This window comes from Cupressus sempervirens, chromosome 3, assembly GCF_028749045.1.
Source record: "Cupressus sempervirens isolate cs-2001-9-10 chromosome 3, ASM2874904v1, whole genome shotgun sequence".
NCBI classification, from domain to species: Eukaryota; Viridiplantae; Streptophyta; class Pinopsida; order Cupressales; family Cupressaceae; genus Cupressus; species Cupressus sempervirens.
The window spans coordinates 99,129,780-99,153,247 of record NC_143120.1 but is presented as its reverse complement, the minus strand read 5'-3'; the positions used below and the strand labels follow the sequence as shown (position 1 = coordinate 99,153,247).

General features: G+C 39.5%; 1 protein-coding gene across 6 annotated transcripts in view; it reads right to left on the bottom strand.

Annotated features, from left to right (window-relative positions):
- Positions 1 to 23,468, bottom strand: part of LOC149564972 (sphingoid long-chain bases kinase 1-like) — a 179,954-nt gene that overhangs the window by 21,673 nt on the left and 134,813 nt on the right. For all 6 annotated transcript variants that reach the window (XR_016361985.1, XM_089818509.1, XM_089818508.1 and 3 more), the window contains exon 6: positions 7,840 to 7,939. Coding sequence is in view for 5 of the 6 variants with exons in the window: in XM_089818509.1 (XP_089674635.1) it covers positions 7,840 to 7,939 (100 nt within the window). In the remaining variant the exon portion in view is untranslated. The remainder of the gene's footprint in view (positions 1 to 7,839; positions 7,940 to 23,468) is intronic.

Genomic DNA, 23,468 nt, shown 5'->3' with positions numbered 1-23,468 from the left:
TCAGATATCCATTGCTGAGGAGGATAAATTAAAAACGACATTCATTGTCGAGGATGGGGTATATGCATACTACAGGATGTCGTTTGGATTATGTAATGCTCCGGCGACTTTCCAAAGGATTATCCTGTGTATATTTGATAAGATGTCTATTGGAAATTTTAAGGCATTTTTAGATGACTAGTCGATTTTTAGCACCGAAGACAAACACATAACAGCATTAGGAGAGTGTATGGAGAGGTGCAGGCGAGCAAGATTAGCATTGAACCCGAAGAAGTGCAAGTTCATGGTGCCACAGGGGAAGCTGCTCGGGCATATAGTTTGTAAAGAAGGATTGAAGATGGATCCAGACAAGGTCCGCGTAATCGTAGAGTTGCCACCCCCGACAGATGTGTCGAAGTGAAGTCATTTTTGGGGCACATCGGTTACTACCGAAGGTTTATTAAAAACTATGCAAAATTAGCTTATTTTCTGGACAAACTCACCTACAAGGGTGAACCTTACAAATGGGAGACTGAGCAAAATGAAGCCTTTGAGGGATTGATGACAAGATTGGCTACGGCTCCGATTTTGGCTTATCCGAATTGGGATAAAGAATTTCATGTCCATGTAGATGCCTCAAATTATGCCATTGGAGCAACACTGGCACAGACTGGCGACCATAGGTTGGACCATCCAATGTACTTTGCAAGTAGATTGTTGTCAAAGGCGGAGAGAAATTACAGTACCATAGAGCAAGAGGCGTTGGGGATGGTATATGCAGTACAAAAGTTTAGACACTACTTGTTGGCCACTCCATTTGTGTTCTACGTAGATCATCAGGCGTTACTATACTTGGTCAATAAGCCGATTATTCAAGGAAGAATAAGCCGATGGTTGTTATTATTACAGGAGTTCACATTTAAGATCGTAGTACGGCCAAGGAAGAGTCATGTGAGTGCAGATCACCTATCAAGAATAAAATCGGGGGAGCCACCTGAAGGAGTTAATGATGATTTTCCAGATGCGCAACTTTCTCAGGTTACAGTACTTCCAACCTGGTACACATGCATTGGAGAATATCTATCGACGGGGCAGTTTCCAAGCGACATGCCACCAAACGAAAGAGGGAAATTAGTGCTGAGAAGCCGAACATTTCAGTTAATCAATGGACTATTGTATAAAATGGGACCGGATCAAATTCTAAGATGGTGCGTCCTCGAAGAGGAAATTCCGAAAGTACTGAAGGAAGCACACGAAGGCCCAACGGAAGGACACATGGGGCCGGATACTACTGCGCGCAAGATACTTTTGGCAAGGCTATGGTGGCCGACGATATACAATGACGCCAAGGAGTGGGTTGTTGCGTGTGATACATGCCAACAGGCCGGGAAACCATTGAAGAGAGATTTTATGCCTCTAAATCCCTCGTACGCATAGTAACTTTTTGAGAGGTGGGGACTGGATTTTATTGGACCATTGAAGGTGAGTAAAACAAGGTGCCGATACATCGTAGTAGCGACAGAGTACTTAACTAAATGGGTGGAGGCACGTGCGTTACCAGACAATTCTGCAGTCAGCACAGCAAGATTTTTATATGAACAAATTATTACAAGCTATGGGATCCCACTCCAGTTGACAAGTGATCGTGGAGGTCATTTTGTTAACCACGTTATCAGAGTGCTCACTACTGATTTCAAAATTTACCATTCATTGTTGAGCCAGTATTATCCAAGGGCTAACGGATAGGCCGAAGCAACGAACAAATTCTGGTGGGAGTGATTTATAAATCCTGTGCAGTTGAGGGAGAAGACTAGGAAGAGAAGTTACCATCTGCTCTATGGGTGTACCGTACCTCATATAAAGTAACTACAGGACACACCCCGTTCCAGCTAATGTACGGACAGGAGGCAGTGGTGCCGACAGAATTCATGGTACCAAGTCTAAGGATAGCGATCGAGAATAAACTAGGCGACATGGAGAGCTTACGGGAGAGACTGTACAATCTTAACAAACTCGATGAGTGACGGTTGCAGGGGCAATGGGCCATCGAAGTTACACAAGCAAGAAGGAAGGCGTGGCACGACAAGCACATAAAACTGAACAACTTTCAACCCGGTCAATTAGTCTTGAAGTATAATGGACGGAATGAAATAAGGCCGAAATTTTTTTAAGTTAAATGGGTTGGACCGTACAAGATACGGGAAGTTGGATATAACGGAGCAATTAAATTGTGGACACTGGACGGAAAAGAAATACCAGATGCCTTAAATGGATCAAAGTTGAAAATATACAGAGAAAGAAAGGATCCTCCACCGACAAATAGCTGAACGAAGAAAAGATGTCTGTAAATAATGTATATATGTAGGAAGTATATAATTTGAAGTGAAGTCAGGGGAAGATGTAAATAATGTGATAAATTCTAATTTTAAGTAATGAATTACAATGGAAAAAGATGAAATTAAATAAGGGAATTTTATTTTTTGGAGCAAAGACTGCCTACCATAAGGCCTTAGCAGATATGATATGGAGAAATATGAAGAAAATCAAAAGAATAATAAAATAATAAATATGAAGAAAAAGCTGAGCAAGATAACACAATAATATTAAAGTGAGGAAATAATAACAAAGTAAGAGTTTACATGACCATACAGCCTCAAAAAACTCATATATGGTGAAAATCAAAGCCGTACGGCCGTAGGAAGATAAAAGGAATGTACAAATATAAAGATGAAGGCCGTACCACGCATTAAATTGCAAAGCTCGTACGGTAAAGAGCAGCACATTAGACCACCGTACGGCTGACAGCAACATGTATAAGGCCATACAAGGGGGTGGAGATAAATACCGAATAAGGTGGAGCTAAATGCTGAAGGAGAACAAACAAAATCCATTTGATTAAACTGGAACACCATACGGTGAAAGCAATTGAATGAGATAACTCCAGACCGTACGTAGCACAAAATAGCATTCAGAACACAGTACGGCATTAAGAACAGAGGAAGAATGTCACAGTAATCCATCACTGGGTTGAGACAAAGTGATAAGGTAGACACAACGTCTCCACATATTGATAATTCCAAGTTATTGAAGCCGCATGATAGAGAAAACCTTAAAACCCGTACGGCTATGAACCATCTCAGACCGTACGGATGGCTGGAGAAAATGAAATAAATACTACAAGTAAAAGACCGTAAATAGAAAAGGATTGAAGTAGATGAAAATACTGAAGGGTGGACAGCATAAGGACTGAGAAGCATTGAAGCATTGTCAGGAGAGGTAAAAAGAAATTTTTAAGAGCCGTACTGTGGAACTTTTAGAAGCCGTACCATTAAAGGTGTAAGTCGTACTCCTCTAAGTCAAGGAAGCCATACCATCACCTGGGAGGTTGAATCCAGTCAAGCCGTACCATAGGAACTATTCACAAAACCCAAAGAAGCCGTACAGTACGGAAGTGAGGACAAGAAAGGAGGTTGTGAAAAGTTGTATGGAGGTAACTGCCAGAACGGTTTTAAGATTCATTCACAAACGACAAAAGAGTGACAGTTATGCAGTCTGCAGGAAAGAGGGCTTGGAAGAGAAAATTAGACGAAGACACTACCATGAACAAGAACGCGAAGACACTACCATCTGGAATTCGTGTAGCAGGAGGGACTTATGCAGGGTCCAGTAGCAAAGGTGCAAGTAAGAAGAAAGCAAAGCAAACGAAGCAGCCGAGAGAATTTCCTATAGTACAAAGTATCACATTCGAAGGGTTAAATGGTGCAAAGTGCCGGAAATGGTGGCAGGAGACTCTGGACAACCACCAGGTGAAGGGTAGTATCTGAAGAGCACAGGTTGAATGGGTAGTGCAAATGTCAGTATTTTGCATCAGAGATTACGAAGGGTTTTTGCGCATTATGATTGAAACATATGACAGGTTCTCCAAAAGCAGTACATTCAAATATCTTGGTTGCAAATTAACAGTATCATTCAGACCGGCTGATTTTCCACGGGTATTTGGCATACCGGGTCATGCTCAAGGTGGGAGAAAAATAGAAAGCAAGCCGAACAAGTTAAGCCGTGAAGTGAAGATGAAGTTGATACAGCTTGTGTGTGGAGACCTGTTGCAGGTAGAACAAGAGGCTCTTTCAAACACGTCCAAAGGCAGAGGACTAAAGAAATCTAATATCCAAGAGGGGCATTGGCGTTGCTTGATGGACATAGTTAAAAGCCGTCTCACAGGTTCGAGCCGCGCTTCAAATCTCTCTTTTCCCCACGTAGCCATGATGAACAGAATTTTGCACGGCGGAGTTTATGATTGGGCAACACTATTGGCCGAGCGAATGTCAGAGTTTATGACATTACAACACAAAACGTTCTATATGCCACATTATGCTATTGGTCTATTTTTTGATGCAACGACGTGGATGATCCCGAATGATGCACTGGAGGCAAAATCGGGACCGGGACCACTCACGCTTGGCGAACCACCTATAATGCAGTGGAAGCACTTGGATACTCTCGGCACCAAAACCGTAGGACAGAAGCGACCAAGGCCGGATGGTGGTGACACAGATAGTGGCAAAGAGGAGACATCTTCAGAGGAGAATGGGTTTGAGGGGGAAGAGGAGGATGACGAAGAGGTAGAAGTGATCACGGCTACACCCTTGAGATTTCCACAGCCTGTGCTTTTGACTACGACACACTTGGTTCCTATAGGTATACATGGTATCCCAGGGTTTGGACAGATCAGAAAGTCGGTAGTGATGACGCCAGTTTCAGCTACGACACAGCCCACCGTAGAGACACGAGCTGTAGCAGAGTCACATTCAGCACCGACGGAGGTCGCAGCTCCGGAGGCACCGATGGAGTCGGCTCGTGAGACTCTACCAGATACAAGAGAGACTGTGGTACCTGACATGGAGATGGAGATAGACACAGAGACAGGCGTGTTGGAGGTACCCGCAGGCCAAGAGTTGAGGGCATTAGGTGTCCTATTGGATGTAGTAGGATCTGATGCGGTGGTCACAGTAGACACGGCACTGTTGGCATCACCTGAGCAGGACAGCGAGAGAGAGGACCGAACCCAGAGGGTGAGTGCTTTTCTGAGTATAAAGTTCCACCGAACTTCGGCACCTCGAGTGACATACTAACACCCACGCGGGAAGCAATTTCGGAGAACCCACTATAGGAGGTTGCGCAGGCACAGAGTGAGGGAGCACCGCATAGCACTGTTGAGTGTATGGCGGATACAGTGGACAAGGCTATGGGTACACAGTAGGAACGCCCATTAGTATAGCGATGATAGAGGCAGTTTTTCTTAATGATGTCGTAGCTCTAGCATCTCGAGCTTGCCAGGTTATAGATTCGGCAAAGATGCAGGTGTTGGAGTCAGTAGGGAAGGAGCTGGAGGGAGTCATCCTTCATGCAGACAGGATGCCCAGCTGCCTTTACAGTTTGTTTTCAGGAGAGGGGATGGCCCTATGTGGAGACCACGGAGATGCGGCAAGATTGGTCCATGACGAAGGAAACTAAGATGGAGAGTCGGATTGAGAGACTGATTCAAGAGAGAGCGAAGTTACACAGGGAGACGTACTACACTCTTCAGAGGAGTCAAGCGGATCAGGTAGCAGCTGAGAGAGCTCGGGAGGAGTCAGCTGTCAAGTTAGCCTGGGAGAGGGCAGCTTGGGAATCTGAGAAGGCGGCCTGGCAATCCGAGAGGGCAGCCCTATTAATGGAAAAAGAAAAGATGGCAACAAAAAAGGAGAAGGAATTGGGAGAAGTCGGAGAGATGATGTAGTAAGCCCTTGAGCTCCAATTGGAAGCGAAAGCCGAGTTGAAGATCAAAAAAGAACAAGTCTACAAGCTAAGGGTGATGGTGAACGAGTTGCGGACGCAAACGGCCACTACGCTTGGGACGCATCCCTCTGTCTAGTACTTATGCATTGGTGTAATTTGTTAATGGAATTTTGTAATGAATTTTTTTGTATTGTCGTCCGGAGACGACCTTTCTTTTGGGGGGGAGATGATGTTGTCAGTAAAATATATAGTATAGCCGACAGGTAGAGCAGTATCCGAACGGGCGCGTGACACTTGAGTCACCCCTTCGGAAAGGTATATGTACACGTCCGAGATGGACTTTGAGAGCATCTATGTATCATTGTAGTCATTGTAATTGGATTGTAATCTGCAAGTGCATACATGAATAAAGTACCTGTTTTGAATTGAATCATGTTATACATGTGTTGAACTTCTTAACCTATGCGGTAAATAGCTCTAGCAGTTGGTCGTCACCTACAGTGGATGTGGTAATTAATTGTGTGAGCTCTTATTAATTAATTATAAAAGTTGCATTATTATAATAATAATATTTTATTATAATAATGTCATTTAGAGATATTTCTAAATGAGTTGTTTTCGAAAGTTTCAAGAACTGAGTTCTTTTAGGAAACTCTGCAGTTTCTGGAGTTAGGGTTCTTTTGGGAAACTTTTGGCAATTATGGATTATAAATACGAGCTCATTTGATGAGGAAAAGCTGCTTTGTGCGAAAGTTTCTGAGTTTACTGATTTCTTCACCCTTGTTGTGGTATAAGGGTCTGATGTTGAGTGGGCAATTCACTGCTGAGGCATAGTGATTTGTGATATTCTACATATTTATTATATCTCCCTAACTGTGTCTCCTGTGGCTGGGAGTTATTGTCTTGCTGGAAGATTGAAATCTGAAGCTGGTTTAAGAATTGCATTTGCAACTAGATTTGCTCTTTTCTCCTACTGTTATTTCTGTATCTAGGAGAAGAATAATTCTGGAAAATTGTTTGGCTCTGTAGAGGCAATAATTATCTGTGATCTGCTATTGAAGAAAGTCAGTGATTAGATTGGAGACTGCCGTCTCATATTACAGCGGCAGTGGTCTTATTTGTGACTGCGTTTTATATTGCAAGGTAGTGAGTCCAAAATCTCCAAATTCCTACAAATTTCAATCCTCTATTGGAAGTATCTGGGTGACTTGAATTTAAAGGTCAGATCTAGAAGGGAGTTGCAGATTTGAATGTCCAATAGAGGATTGGAATGGTAGCAATTTGGAGATTTTGGAGGTGGTCTTATTTAATCTGGGTGCCAATATTAATATTATTAAAATTGTGATCTTATTTAATCTGGGTGCCAATATTAAAATTGTTGGTCTGAGAATTGATAGTGGGAGCCTGAATTTACCTTCAGCAAGGCTACATTAGCCTTTTCTGGGCAGCGGCTTGCAATTTCTCAGGCATTTCGGGGTTCAGCCCTGGTTTCTAAGGTGTTGGGATTGGCGATTTTGAGATTAAGAGTCTATTTTGCAGTCAATATTGAAGACATTGGACAAGGAAGCATCAATTTGGGGGCTGTTATTTAATGCTGAAAACTCTGGGCAAATAATCAGGTTCCTTGTGAATGTTATTTGAATTTTCTTTACTAGTAATAATGGTGCAAGCAATTTGTATTACCAGCAAGGAGTATGTTAGCAATAAAATCCAGATTTAGTGTGTGAATTAGTATTCAGACTTCTGGTTTTCAGTTGACAAGTAACCAATCTGAAAATCATACCTTGCAACCTGCATTGATTTGATCAAAATATTGCTATTTGAAAAAATTCCCTCATCTTAAGTGTGGGAAATTTGCAATTACAAATCTACGAACATTAGAGTTCATTTCAGTTACATGTTATGTTAGAATAATGAATGATAATTGAGGAGGGTTATTACATATGCATATTCATTTTAGAACTGTCATGTAGTGACTTTTTGTTTGAGAAAGGATATAAACAATGCAATCAAATTGGCACAAAAACCAGTAGAAGAGATGCAGCAATTATGAAGTTCAAAATAAAGTGGAAAAATGCATACCATCACTCATGAACCCATGATAAAAAGTTGTATGACCTATATGCATTGCACCACCTCTGTTACATTGGGCTGCAATTATACCTGTTGGCACAATGTGTCCCTAGAAACTCAAAAAGAATGTGTTTGAATATGTGAGAAATCTGTGTGAAGACAAATAAGTATTTATTAGATAAATCATCTAAAGAAACTTGAAAGCATTAAATTTAGTATCACTGTAGCTAGAACAAATAAGAGTTCAAATTCTTGAGGTAGGATACCAACTCAAATGGGCAAAACAAAACACAGTTAAACATTAATGCACTTACTCCAGACTTGATCTCACGCGCTAACCATAGTTTCATACTCGTTAACAATGTAAGAGCCATAAAAGTAATCAGGTAGATATAAAAAGATAACAAACAAAATATGGATTTTCTCTAAGTTAATTTCTAGGGAATGAAAGACGTTTAAAACAAGCCTTTATGAATTGAGCAAAGCAGTTTAGCAAGACTTCTAGTACTAGTAATACCTTGAAAAGTTAAAGAGGAATACATGTACCATATATGCAACAAAAGAGCTTTACAACTTACAATAAAGACAAACTAAAGCACTACAGGATCCAGATTCCAATAATTATTGTTCCAGGGCACTGAAAATCACTTTAAATTAAATAAACATCAATGTAGCAGTAATGGATGCACTATTAATTATATTGAACTAGGTAGCTTTCTCTATGATACAAAACAAAGAGTCAAAGATTCAAGATGCAAAAATATTATTTTGAAGATGGGGATTTGGAAGTAAAATCTCTCATTACGCTTCTCACCTAATGGTGACCTCATATATTCCAGAATTACAGAACAAAAATTCACTTCACTAAAAATAATAGATAAGGTAGTGATTAGACATTATCAAGCTAATCTAACTAACCTACATCATGTCAGTGAAGAGTTGTGATTTACAAATGATAGTGACAGAAAGAAAAAGGTTGATTTCAAGGTTCATACATTGTGATGTCCCCATTTCTAAGATTGAATTTAATAATTAAATAAATAAAATTAGTGAACAAACATTATAACATAAGTTATATTAAATATATTATTGTTATATTCTTAGCTGTCGGATTCGTCTTAGACAGATTGGATCCAGATTCGGGGTTGGATCTCCTCAAGGATATAAGCCACAGCCCGAGGATCCAGCATGGATCTATTGAAATACAAGGCGCAAAAACATAGAACGGTGGGCCTAAGTTACATTTTTATGTTTTTTTTGCTTCAAACCCTAAAAATGACCCTTTTGTTCATGATGCTAGTTCATTTTCTCTCTGTTTTGCTCTCTCATAGTTGCTAGTTTGAAGTGAAGTGCTTGGATTGGATACAATTATCAAGTATACTAAATTCATAGATCCATACTAGAATCATAGATTCATACTATGAAATGATTTAGTTTTAGAATTATGTATATTTCTCTTATTTTTTAGTATATATAATGCATATATAAAATTAAATCATTTCATAGTATGAACCTATGATTCTAGTATGGATCTATGAATCTAGTATACTTGAGAATTGTATCCAATCCAAGCACTTTATTTCAAACTAGCAACTATGAGAGAGCAAAATAGAGAGAAAATGAACTAGCATCATGAATAAAAGGGTCATTTTTAGAGTCTGAAGCAAAAAAAAAAACAAAAAATGTAACTTGGGCCCACAGTTCTATATATATATACTATGAAACTTAGAACTAAGACCGGACTCGGCCCTAACTCAACAAGGGTAACTTGACTCGTGAACCAATTTGAACTCACCCGTGACTCAGCAGTGACTCGGCAAAGTGACAAAACCCTTGAAATTTAGAGATTTTTTAGGATTTAAAGAACATTCCATGCACCCATTATTGAATAAAGCTTAAAGACACAATAACATCATGAAATAGAAGGTAATTTGATCACATACATTAACATACATCGATTACATAAGTACAAAGGTAAATTTTAGATGTATTAAGAAAATTTTAAAAACTAATATTAAAAACCAGGCGAGTCAGAGGAGTCAACCGAGACAACTAGGCGAGTCAGCCGAGTCAACCAAGCGATTCAGCCGTGTCAGGGGAGTCGGGTGAGTCACCCAAGGTGACCCACCAAGCCAAGGTTACAGGCCATTTTGACCCGGCTGAGGTTACCCAACTCGCTGACCCGGGCAACTTGCCTGACTCACTATAAGTCTCGTTACTCTACCATGAAATAATTTAGTTTTAGAATTATGTTTATTTCTCTTATTTTTTAGTATACACGCACACATGAATCCTACACAAATCATAATTGGGAAAAAAAAATCCCAAATCCATAGATCCAACTCACGTGCCCGAATCGGATTCGTTTCACGAATCAACAACTAAGGTTATATTGTATCAAGTAATGTAATTGACTAATAATATTGATAATACAATGTTAAGCAATTATTAAAATTAATAAATAATAAGAATATCATTACATTAATAGAAAATTAAAAAAGGATCATTAATAATAATAACAAGAGATAATATTAATATACCATTTATTAATATAATACTAAAATAAATAAATGTGTTCCTTTAATAGGGAGATCAACCATTTTTAATCAAAGCACTCTGAGATAGTTTCAATAGTCTAAATACTCCACATCAGTTATAAAGCTCTTAGAAAAGACATTACTATTATATCAAATGATATTAATGATGGCCCAAATTGAATCACCACTAAAATAATCATGGAGGGGAATAAGAAAGCAATGTCTCATAGAAATGGAAGGAGTTGTGTCTACTCATGTAGGAATGTAGATATAAAATACAAATTTCCTCAATTAGTCAAGGGGGACAGAAAGAAGAATCAACCGTGCAGATTCAGATTAATTAACTGATAAACAAGATACAACATCTCTTCTTTACCATTTTTGAATCTGCTCTTGTTGGCTTGTAAATAGTGGCAAAGTTCAAAAGCAAGACCAGAGCACATCATCATTATTTCAGGAAAGAACAGAGAGAATTAAATATTGAGGTAGTACCATTTCACAAGCAGATTATAATACAAGCATTCAGACAAGAATGATATATACAGCACACATGAGGAAATTCTGAGATTCAGCACATGTGAGCGAAGAACACAACATAGTGAAGGAGGGAAATAAGAAATTTCAGGAAATAAAAAATGATCCTATTCATCGTAGCTTCACAATATAGTCATTGATTTCAGATATAGGTAGTTCTTGGAAAGAAGAATTTCAAGTTTGCAAGAGAATTGGAAAAAGAGTCCAGTCAAAGACAAAGAGGAAGTAAAAACAGAGATTCTCCAATCAGCGTAGGATATATTATCAAACATTGGCATCCCCATGAATGTCATCTGCAAGGGGTTACTTACACTATTGACTTGATTACAAACCTGTATATATTAACTGAGTTAGTGAGCTGAAGGAATTAACATCATTCTATAATATGGAAAGGTCAAAGCATAGAAGTTACATAAGATGCAGCTTCCTCTTAAGTGCCAGCACTGCATTGAACATAAGCATCAACTAAAGATATGGAAGACAACTAAATTAATTAATTCTAGATGATGACTTAAGATTAGAAATTATGGAACACAGTGCTATGACCGTAAAATCAGGGAATACACCATTCAAATACATTTACAATGCTGAGGATATTGACTATCAAATATTCATCGGCAATATAGTTATTTTAAAGAAGCTAAGGCAAGAACAATCAATTATAGAGGAGTTGACAGGAAGAGAGAGTTCCATGTTGTAATTGATTTCATATGATGTTCTCACCATGCATTCCTAACCATTAATTGAGGGGGGTCACAGGAAGATCAAAAGTCATTATTTCATGACCGAGATGATCAATTCATCGGCTTCCCCATTAAATGAATTCCTCCAACTACATATCTCCTGATCTTAACCAAGATAAGTTCATTTCTTTTTTAAGAATTAATTTAATGAAATGTCTTATTTACCATAAAATTGTATTTATAAATATTTTGCTCTCAACTAAAAAGGTATAAATATTGTTTTAGGATTAAAATAAAGATAGATTCCAAGCAGGGACATTACATACATTTGCATGCCTTTTGACATCCTTTGATTTGTATGACTTTGATATTCCAATGTATAATTCTTCAACATGGACTTCCATGTTTATTCATGTCCTGTCAGAATCAACATGTATAAGACTAAAACATTGATGCATGTTACCATGATGGACTTCCATGTACATCATTTACTCAAAATTGCAGTCGACAAGTTCCCAAACTTATGCCTCAATATAAATACTTGTTTGGTTCCCTTGAGCTGATTTTCCGAGGATCGCTGCAAATGTAATAGCACTGCCATAATGTTTGGTATGTTCCAAATGGCAGCATCCTCTTGTATTTGTATGAGGAATAAACCAAGAGAAGAGACTCGTCTCTTCATGAGACATATCTATTCATTAATATAATTAATATAATGGAAAACTTAATTATATTAATTTCTCTTTGATCTCACAGGTTTATCCTACTAAAGCTACCAAAACATCAACACCTTGTACACAAATTGTGTAGTATGCAACTGATTTTACTTCTAATTGCTGCTCTAGATTAAGAGTGTGACTAAATTAGCTTTAACACGGATTTGGAATGTTTGCTTAAATGCTGGAAACAAAATCAACATAAAGAAATGAACAATTGAGCAAGTAATGAACACAAAGATAGCCTTCGACATCAGGAGGGACACAATACAACTAGAGGAAACCCCGCAACAAAGTCATAGAGATTACAATACAATGCTTTCTGTAGAATATTTCTTCTTTCTTGCTCTGATCTGGAACTTACTCAAAGTACCAAATAACTTCCTTAAAAATCAGCTAGAATGCATATAATGCTTCCAGATCGGACTTTAGATGAAGATAGATGCCACTGCAAGAGCCCACTTTATCCCCATGGACTTAGATATGCAAAGGATACCCCTAATTTTTTTGTTTTTGGTTGAAATAGTTTTGACACACAAAGCTTGAGCCAATACAAATGTAAATGCCTGCAAGATAACTGATCTGATTTATTTTATTCATCCAAAGCATTGGAAACAACAATATTTTGTTATTGATGTCAAAGTTGACAAGATTAATTGTCACAATTCTCAAGTCTAATAAATGAGATTGTCATTGATGTCAAAGGTAAGAAGATTAATTGTCACAAGTTTTGAATCAAATGGAAAAAATTGTCATTAATGTTAAAGGAGATGCCAAGATTCAGAATGACTAAAAGTGAACTCAAGTTTGTGATGGTGTCATCAAATCAAGTGATTGCACATTCTTGTAGGTTCGAGGATGGAGGTAGTAGGATATCAAATTACCATTATTAATGGTGGGAATATGGTCATGTTGATGGGCCTTTTGTGACACTTGTCAACCCAGAATAAAAAACCAAGAATTATATCATCTCTTGAACAAGGATATCTCAAATTCTTAACATACTGAACTTTGTATTGGATATAACTCAGTTGAAATGATGTGATCTTGTTGGTTCTCATTAAGGAACTTACACAATTGTTCTTGGACTTAACTAACTCTTTTCCTCAAATAATGAGTGATTTTACAATTAGGCTCTTTAACAAATCCTAACAAGGGTCTTGAAATAAAATGCAGAAGGGATGTGTTTAGGAATCTAATCTACTTTTAACAAATGCAAGAGACTATTGTTGACTTAGTCAAACCAAACTAAACTTTGTTTCGCCATAAGGATCAAATACACGAAGTTGATGCAATCTCCCAAGGGTAGGTGAACGATTTCAAATCACTTATACATATCAACACTAAAAGACGTGAATCATGAGCATGAAAGAATTGAAGTTGAACTTTAAAATGAGTTTACACAAACCATGCATTACAACTTAGAATCAACAAATTACAAATGGTATGAACATAGAGGCTTCACCATCAATCAAAGACAATTTCTTCCATTCAACTTTTCAACTTGATGCAAACAAATCAAATTACTTTGAGAAATAAGGAACCATGCTCACATCCAAAATAATACAAGTATTCCCAAGCTTCAATGAATATGCAATTATTTTGGCAATTATTTCACAAAGTCTCTCCTCCCCTTTTTACAAATGAAATGAGCACTCCTTTATGTAGGGATTTCAATTACAATCAAGGACCCACATTGATTTAAGAACAGCCAAGATGATTCAAAAGAGCCCTAATTAGGGTTTTCTATAACTACCATGTATAAACATTAAATGCTAGCCAATTAAAAATAAGCCATCCTCCATGGGTGAATAGGAAAATTCCATGCCATGTAGGATCATAACAAACTTTCTTCTAGAAGCACATTTCCCTTATCCTTTTCTTTGATGATCAACTCGATGCATCTAGTCACATCATCTTGCTTATCTTGAAATCTCTCTTCCTTATCATAAAGAAGTCTTTTGCATTTCAAACAATATCTCTTGATATTGAATTTTTACAAGTTTTCTTTTCCAGATTTAGGACTCAACAAGGATTCTCCTATCACCATCAGGGTGAAGTAGGGTTGCCCTCTCTCCCCCCCTCTCTTCGGTATTTACATTGATGAGCTTGAAACCTTCCTTCAGGATTTCTTGCTTCCTGGGGATGGTTGCTACTTGCAGTTTTGATATCCACCTTGTTGTTTGTTGATGACATGGTTGTTTTGGCTTCTTCCCCCAAGGAGCGCCAATGGCTCTTTGATGTTTTGGCCTCCTTTGATATGAGAAACTTAGCTCTGAACCTGGGTAAGACTTAGGTGATTGTCTTCAACTGTTTGAAGACCTCCCATCTCTACCTCTATTTTATGGGCAGCGAGATTGAGATCACTTCCTCCTATACTTACTTGGGGGTTAAGTTCTTTGGACCCCGTTTAAACTTGAGACATGCCATTCAGCCTCAGGTCAATAAGGAACTTGGCTCCCTAGCCAAGCTTGAGAGCCAATGCTTCAAGCATCACTTCCAGGACGCCACAACCAAGATATCCGTCCTGGACTCCTTGGTCAGACTGACTGTCCTCTACGGTTCTACTGTTTGGGGGCCCTCTCTCATTAAGTCCGATTGGGCATCTATTGAGAGTTCAAACCCTTCTACTTTGGCATATCACCAAATGCCACTAGTCCATCCCCAAGTATCATCCTGGTCGAGTTCGATGCTCACCCCTTCAAGCTTGAGACCATCTTTGATCTAGTTTGGTTTATTCACTGGCTTCACAGACTCTTTTGAAGGCCATCACAAATATTCTTACCTGGTCAATTGCTTTTCTAAGGCGGTCACAGGATCTAACCTTGCTAGTAAGGCCCGTTGTTGGTTCACCCAGGCCTCTGCTTTTCTTGGCTCAGTTGGAATCTCGATGGACTGCCTTCCCCCTTTTAACTTCTCCCTAAATGCCTCGGCTCACCTCCTTCCCTCTCGATAGGAGCTAAATGGATTTATCACAACTTGGAGTAACCCTTCAGGGGGGGCTTAGATCGAGGATGGCCTCCTAAGTTGAGCACTCCATAAACATTAAGGACAAGATCATCATGCTCTCCTAGTACCTCACTCACTATTAGGTTCACGATGGGCTCGCACCATCTTCATATTCAACAAATGACCAAGTTGACAGAGAGGATAGGATGTGTCGCCTCTTAGCCCTTGTGGAAGTAGAGTAAGAGACACATTTTATATTCTATTTGTCATGTCCCCTCTTTAACTCCATCTAGCAGAGACTTGTGAGTCAGCTTATTGTGGGGTCTTGTAGGCTGACAGGGTTGGATGGAGACCCACTATGGTTATACAGTGTTGGGGATTTGGTGTTCTGGCAGTTGTTGTTCAATTTGGAGACTTTCCTTGTTTTTAGGAGGTAGTTCCTAAAAATTAGGGTGTTATTCCTACTTTTTAGGAGGGATGATCAGGCCCAGGGTTGGTTCTCCATGAGGTGATTCCTTGAGTTCAGTTTCAGAGGAATAGGGTTTGTTTCCTAAGTTTTAGGAGCATCCCTAGATTTTAGGGATGAGATTGCCAGTGGATTCTTGATTTCCGACTTCAGTCACAGACAAGTGACAGGATGATTTCATGGTTTGTGGTGTCTTTGGGGCATTTTCTAGCTACTTGGGTTATATTTTTAATATTTCCTAAGTTAGCGTTTAATATTTAAATAAGGCTAAGTTATAGCCATTTTGGAGTAATAAGGGGTTTTTGGCCTCATCTGGATTTCTTATCCCTTGGTGTAATAGCTCCTTGGAAAGGTTTTGAACTTTTCTAAATATTTCTCTTTTGACTCAAAGCATTTTGGTGAACAGGTTCTTTCTATTGGGGAAAAGGTCATTTTCTGGATACTTGACCACTTTAAAAATGAGAAATATATCATTTTATAACCCAACGCCACATGGAGACACTTTTAGGGTTTGAGCTAAGTTTGATGGGTTATAAGGAGGTACTGACAAAGTTTGAAGGCATTATTGACATTTTACATCTTGGATTTGTGTTTTGGGCTCTGATTGAGCTTTCAGCATTTGGGACGCCAACCCCACTTGCTTTGCCTATTTGGGACATAGCCTCCAAAACAGAGGTTTGGATTCTTGCTATCAGAAGCATCTTGGAGATTGTGCATTGTTTCTTCTGGGGAACGCAGTACTGAGTCAAAGTTTTAGCTAGGGTTTGGGCATTTTACCCACGAGTGGGCACTTTGCAGCTATACAATTGAGCCTGGCAGCCATTTTCTTTCCCACGTGCAGCATTTGAGAGATGGATTCTAGTCGTAGCTTCCTTCTGGGATCATATTTCACCTTCACGCCTTCAAGTTGGCTATATTCTTGGTTGTAATCATAACTGGTTCATGTTATTGTACTTTTGTTATTACTTATTGAAAAATCATCAAAAATATAAAACAATCAAACCCTTCTGCAACTTCTGTCTAGTTCTACAAGAAAATTTTAATAAATAGGGAAAATAAATTTAAAATTATAAAATTATAGCAGATCAGCAAAAGAGATCCATCAAGGATCTTTCAATGGTATCAGAGCTTGATCTTGCTAGCCTGTGAATTTGATTACAAATCTATGCATCCAAGAGATGAGATACACAGATTTTATATGCACAGGAGAGCTCAACTTGAGCAAGGGTTTGGAATAGACCAGGAACCTATTATGGCAGAAGAACAGGTGGACGACAAAGGGAATCAAGATGATGAAGAGAGAGAGATGGTGCGGACCCTATTCACTACTCAGCCCAGGATCATTCAAGCTTTAGACAAATTACAAGATACCTTGGAGCGTTTGGAGATGGGTGGACATAGAGGCAGGCGAAGTAGATTAGTTTCAATGGCTGGTAGTCAGCGCAGCCATCAATCCCATTCTTTAGTTGGGAGCTCCCTTCATTTCTCTCGGCGGCATCGCCATCGTACACCTACTACAAATAGACCATTGCTTCCTCAGTTCATACCAGGTGAACGGCCAACGCAGGTGGGACCACCAGAGGTGGGGTTCCAAGAGTTAGTTTTGGCGGCCACAGCTGAGTGGAGAGCTCTGCCCCTTGAGGTTAGGGACGTCTTCCCTCTTCCCCAATATTGTGCACAGCGTAGAGATATAGCTAAGTTCAGGGGAGATCATGGTTATAGACCACCACAGCAACAGCAGAACTATGACCTCAATAGAGCTACTGGGAAGATCACATTGGCTACATATAATGGCTCAGGAGATACGAGTGCATGAGTGGCTCAGGAGATACGAGTGCATGAGCTTGGGTTCACAAGCTAGATATATATCTTTCATTACGGTCCATGCCTAAGTGTGAGGCTATTGTGGCACCATGGATTGGTTACCCAGGATCACACCTTAGTACATTCCTATGCTGAGTTCACTGAGCGACTCATTACACAGTTTGATCGTAGGATACAAAACTTTACTATAGAGGGTTGGCTCATCTAACACAAATTGGTCATGCAGAAGCTTATATTAATGAGATCTAGTGTATTGCGGTTATAGTACCTGATATACCCCAAAAGCGTAGTGTGATGCTATTCATTGAGGGATTGCAGGACAAGCTTAGGGGATTGGTTCGTGCTTTCCAGCCGGCCACTCTTAAGGATGCTATTGATGTGACATTGAGACTAGACATCGCTGCTACTTATCCATCGAATAAAAAGCCATTCAAAGATTCATGGCCTCCACAGAAGGCCAACACCTTATAGTTTAGGGATGCTCAATCAACTAGACCTCCTAGGATGGACCTAGAGACACGGAATGATTTGAGGAGGAAGAAACTATGCTTCTCATGCAAAGAGCCTTGGGAGCCCGAGCAACATTGCATGGGTAAAGGAAAGGTTCATTTGATTGAGGTGACTTCTGAGTTAGGAGATGAAAATGTGCCCGACACTGATATTGAGAATAGTATAGAGGATGTTGAGCAGGTACAGACACACTTGGAGTTAGATACCCATGAGCCCATGGCATCAGCCAAAGTAGCTATGGCTACTCTCTTCAGCTATCCTAAGTTTCATGCCTTCCAGTTGAGAGGTACACTAAAGGGCAAGCGGGTCACAAGCTTGGTAGACACAGGTGCTACACATAACTTTATTTATTAGAAGTTGGTTGAGAGGAGTGGGTTACAGTGTAAGGAGTTTGGTGGTTTCAGAGTGAAGGTGGCAGATGGTGCAGTTTTGGGTTGCACCAAACAGATTCCAAAGCTTAGTATTTAGTTTGGGGATTATACTCTGACCGATGATTTTTATGTGCTTCCTATAGAAGATTATGATGTGGTTTTGGGCATGCAGTGGTTACAGAGTATTGGGCGTTACATAATTGATCACCACTGTATGCAGTTTGAGTTCCTTTCTGATGGCAGCTTCAGATGGTGGACCTAGAGAGGTGACTTCTCGCAGGATGGAGACTATCCTTAGACATAATGATGTGCTTTGGGCTACCCATTGTATGGTCAAGTCCAAAACACCCACACCTCAGGATGATCGTGTGTTTCATGTTGACATGTAGTCAGTGGTGGATCGTCATGGGAGAGTTTTTGGTGACATCCCTCTTGGAGTGCCTCCAGATAGAGGTTTTGAGCATGGTATAGAGTTAGAGAATGGAGTAAAACTAGTAATGACTACACAATATCGTCATCCTAGGGCCTATAAGGATGAAATTGAGAAGACTATTCATGAATTGTTGGATATGGGTTTCATTCGGCCAAGTTCTAGCCCCTTTGCTTCCTCTGTAGTGCTTGTTAAGAAGAAGGATGGGACTCTACGGATGTGTATAGATTATAGAGCGTTGAACAAAAGGACAATCAAGAACAAATATTCTATTCCACGCATTGATGAGTTGTTGGATGAGCTTCATGGAGCTATTTACTTCTCTAAGATTGATCTTCGCTCAGGCTACCATCAGATACGTGTACGAGCAGAGGACGTACACAAGATTGCCTTCCGTTGTAACTATGGATACTACGAGTTTCTAGTAATGCCCTATGGCCTTACCAACGCCTACTTTCCAATCATGCATGAACCATATCTTCAACAACCAATTGAGGAAGTCGGTTCTAGTATTTTTTGACGACATATTGATTTACAGTCGTACTTGGGAGGATCATATCAAACATGTCGAGGAGGTACTTAGCATTACGGAGAGTCAGTCTCTATTTGCTAAGCTACCCAAATGTGAGTTTGGATTCAGGGAGGTATTATATTTGGGTCATGTGATCAATGTTGATGGGGTGAAGGTGCATGAGAAGAAGATTCAGGCGATTCAGAATTGGCCCAGCCTTCAGAACATTACTGAGTTATGTGGATTCTGTTGATGCGAGTTTTGTATCACTTACATAACATATTAGCAATTGAACATTTGATACGGAGTACATACAATTCCTCTCTTGAAAAGTTAATGCTCATGAGACATGAGTATAACTCCAATGTTCCTTACACCGTTGGATACGTGCTCAATTTTATCGATGTGATTTGCTGATAATCACGTAGGCGGCCTTACATAAATTGTTGAGAATGACTTGGACTTTGACGGGATGAAGGTGATGGTGGCTCGGTTTGTGAAATGTGTGGAAGCAAATAATGTTGATGGTCGCGATGATGGAGGGTGTGTCTGCTGATGATGGTGTTGATGGGAAAGCGATGGTTATGGAAGGTGAATGGATGAGTTCTATCACTTGATCTACTCTAACTTTCTTCTCTCTAAACTTCAACTACCCAACTACTCATTATTCTACTCCTACTCCTATGAATGGAAGGTTAGCAAACGGACGGAGATCGAACCTAATGAGAGCTGACCAGCAGCCTCACTTCCATAGGTGTAATAATTCGAAGGAATAATAGACTAGTTTACCACACAAAGCTTCCCAACCAGCCCCTAAGATGCTAGTGGCCTAGTATTGATCCCTATCAAACATTTACTAATGCTACCATACAACTATCCATCTACTTTAACTTCACTTGAACAACTTAAAATGCAACCAACTTTAACAACTTGAGAGAAAATCTAACTAAGTGGAAGTAGAAAACATGCAATAACACCCAATGTTCTTGATCAACATGCCAATCGCAACAATGTGAAATAACCCCGTCAGGATTATTGCTTCTTAAACACCAAAATCTTAAACTTCAAGAGTTTTGACATTTCGTCAAACAATTAGCAATCAACTTAATACTGCTGGAATGGCCTTTTGAGATAACCCGTGCTGTCTTTAGCAATTCGTCTAACACTAATCATACAACCATATATGCAGGCAAATATAATGTTTGAACAATTTCCCAAATGTTTCAGAATAATATCGTCTAACACCTACGAACCTTCCAATTGCAAGTACTATATTTTATTGGCAATCCAGAAGAGTAATTGAGTCTGAAAATTACAACTGAACAACTAGGAGAGGAACCTGATAAATTCTGGCAATAGGAACAGTCATAAGAACCTGAGATTACGTTAGCTTCCAAGATGATGGCATTCGTTCTGATGGTAATCTTGCCAACAAATCTTGATCTTATGATTGACGTCTTTCTGCTATTACTCCAGGTGCAAGGGCAAGCATAGAACGAGACAATTAGGAAGCCACAAGATTTACCACTCCAATGAATTCCGCTAGATTAGTAATGCCGCTAATCAGATTTTAAAATTCGTTTCAACCTTTACTGCTCCGACTGCCCGGTCTGTGCGCATTTTCTCCAAACGATATTGGCCGATTACTGATGGGTTGGGCTCTGTGAAGTTCCTCTGCAGAGCATTACAACTCCTAAAAGCCAATGGATACTGTCGATTGGTCTTCACCGGCCAATCCGTCTACCCTTGTGCGGTAACTATTATCCTGCAATGGCGTCCCAAGAATTTGCGTGTTATGATTTTGCTGAAATCGGTGATGTCACAATTATTATCCTTAATTGCCCAAACGCTCCTACACGACTGCACTCGTTTTGTGGATCCACCAGTTCAATGCCGCCGACAATGTTGGAATTCTGACAATGTGCGAAAGTGCTGTCGGGTCGGTGGCTTGAAATCGCACTAGTCTTAAGAACCTCTGCGAAGGTTATTCAACTCACCTTCGATACCTACACCTGCAACTTCCTCCTTCATGCGATATTCACTAATCTTCAGGAAGCGATGGAAATGCTAAGGAAGACGCCTGTTTGCAAGGCTCAGAACCCTCAAATCCCAATTTTTAAAATCTCCAAATATGTGATTGCCGCTGATGTGGTATTGCAATCCGGCCTGCCCAAAATTCGCTATGTGCAAACAGCTTCAGACTTCGGCCTTAACCAAATACGGAAATGCTGCTGAAAGTTTGTCTAGGAAACTCGCCTTCTATTTCCAATTCTGGCGACTTCCGTCTTAGACTGAATCATACAATAATCCTCATCTTTATTCCGCCCCAGTCGCCTTACCTCTGTCTTCTCTTACTCACATCGTTGGCAGATTAAGCAAGACAAATCGTCTTGGATGCTAGACAACTCATGGTATTGCCGGCACAGGGTGTAAGACGTTACAACTCACAATGATAATGCCGACTGTCCAAGGGAAATGGAATTTGGCCCAAACATTATACGGAAGTGCTGGACTGTGACCTGCGAATTCTAATCTGGTTTTCCAATGCTCCACGAAAATGATCTCAATGGTATACGGCGACGCTTGCAAAAACTAAAATCTTCAAATATCAATCCTTCAAGTTTGGCCTTAGGCCACAAATTCTGCCCCGATGAAATGACTGAATGTCACCTCCAATCTGCAATAATTCGGATGATATTTCACACCCACAAAATTGCATACCAATTGAGAGTTATCGTTCTCAATGGCCAACTGTGACAATTGCAGAAACCCTAGGTTCTACAATGCACCTGTGATTGAATCACAATCTGAAAATCAAAGAGAGATAATCAACTGCCTGATTCGAATGGAGCCCCGGGGTGCCTATTTATTCTTTTCTCTCCATCTTCTCCAGAGACTTCTAAAACATTTTCGATCTTATCTCTTAAGTGACTTTATTAAATATTTTATGATCCAAGTCACTTTATTAAATTAATTAAATATAAAGTTATCTTTTAATATTTATTTATTTGATAACTTTATAAGTAATTAACTTAATATCATTTATTTATTTAATTAAAATAATTAATTAGTCGTCCTTATAAAATATTCATTATTTTGGACAACCAGATTAATTAAATTAATTAAATCGAACTGTCACCAAAAATGGGGACATGACACAATGAAAAAGAGAGCAATTTTGGTATTATTTTTGCAACAATTTCTCTGACACTTTACAAATGAGAGCAAATGGCCTTTTATAGGGGCCAGAAATACAATGGACGGTGGAGATCAAAACAAGATCAACGATCCAGATTGGATCCTCAAAACCCTAATTAGGGTTGCCACCCCATTGGCCAATGAGAATTTGCCACCTCATCAATGGACCAATGAAAAAGTGCAAAAAGTGGCAACCAATGAGAAGGCACCAAAATGGTGGCCAATCAGAAATAGACACTTGTCCTATTCTAGAAGAAAGGGAAATTTGCCTCTTGGGCTTACATCAAATGATCTTCTAATATAACTCTTCCCTTTTCTTTCATCTTCTTAGCTAAGGCAATGAACTTAGCTAGCCTTTCGTTAACTTCTTCCATAGGAGGACAAGGTGTGTGCTTCGCCTTGAGTTTTGCTGACTTCGCCATGTTGCTCGCTGCTTGTAGTATCCTTTCGTGGTCTTTCTCATATTCTTTTGCAAATCCAATAAAAGCACTGAGAGAGGAAAGGGTGCCCAAATGCTTTTTCTTGATAGCAACCTTTCCCAACTCATCCAGTCTTGATCCAAAAAATTTCTCATTGATATCCTCTTCTCTAATATCTTCAAAATCAAGTGCCACTCCAACATCACTCATCATGGTTGAAATAGAAGTGTCGACGCTTGGACTGTGTCGTGCACTCTCATTATGTATCTCTTCAAGTGTTCTAAATCTGGTAGTCAATGCAACAAACCAAGATTCAACTATACTCAATCCTCTCTCATCAACCAACCTAGCCCTTTGCAAATGTGCCTCTGGTAGCCCAATGAACACCTGTAGCCTAGGAATAGCCAAATCTCTGATGGGAAGGAAACCTTTCCACTCTTCTTCGAATAATCTGAACTTGTCTCTAACGGTCACTAATGACTGGACTGTC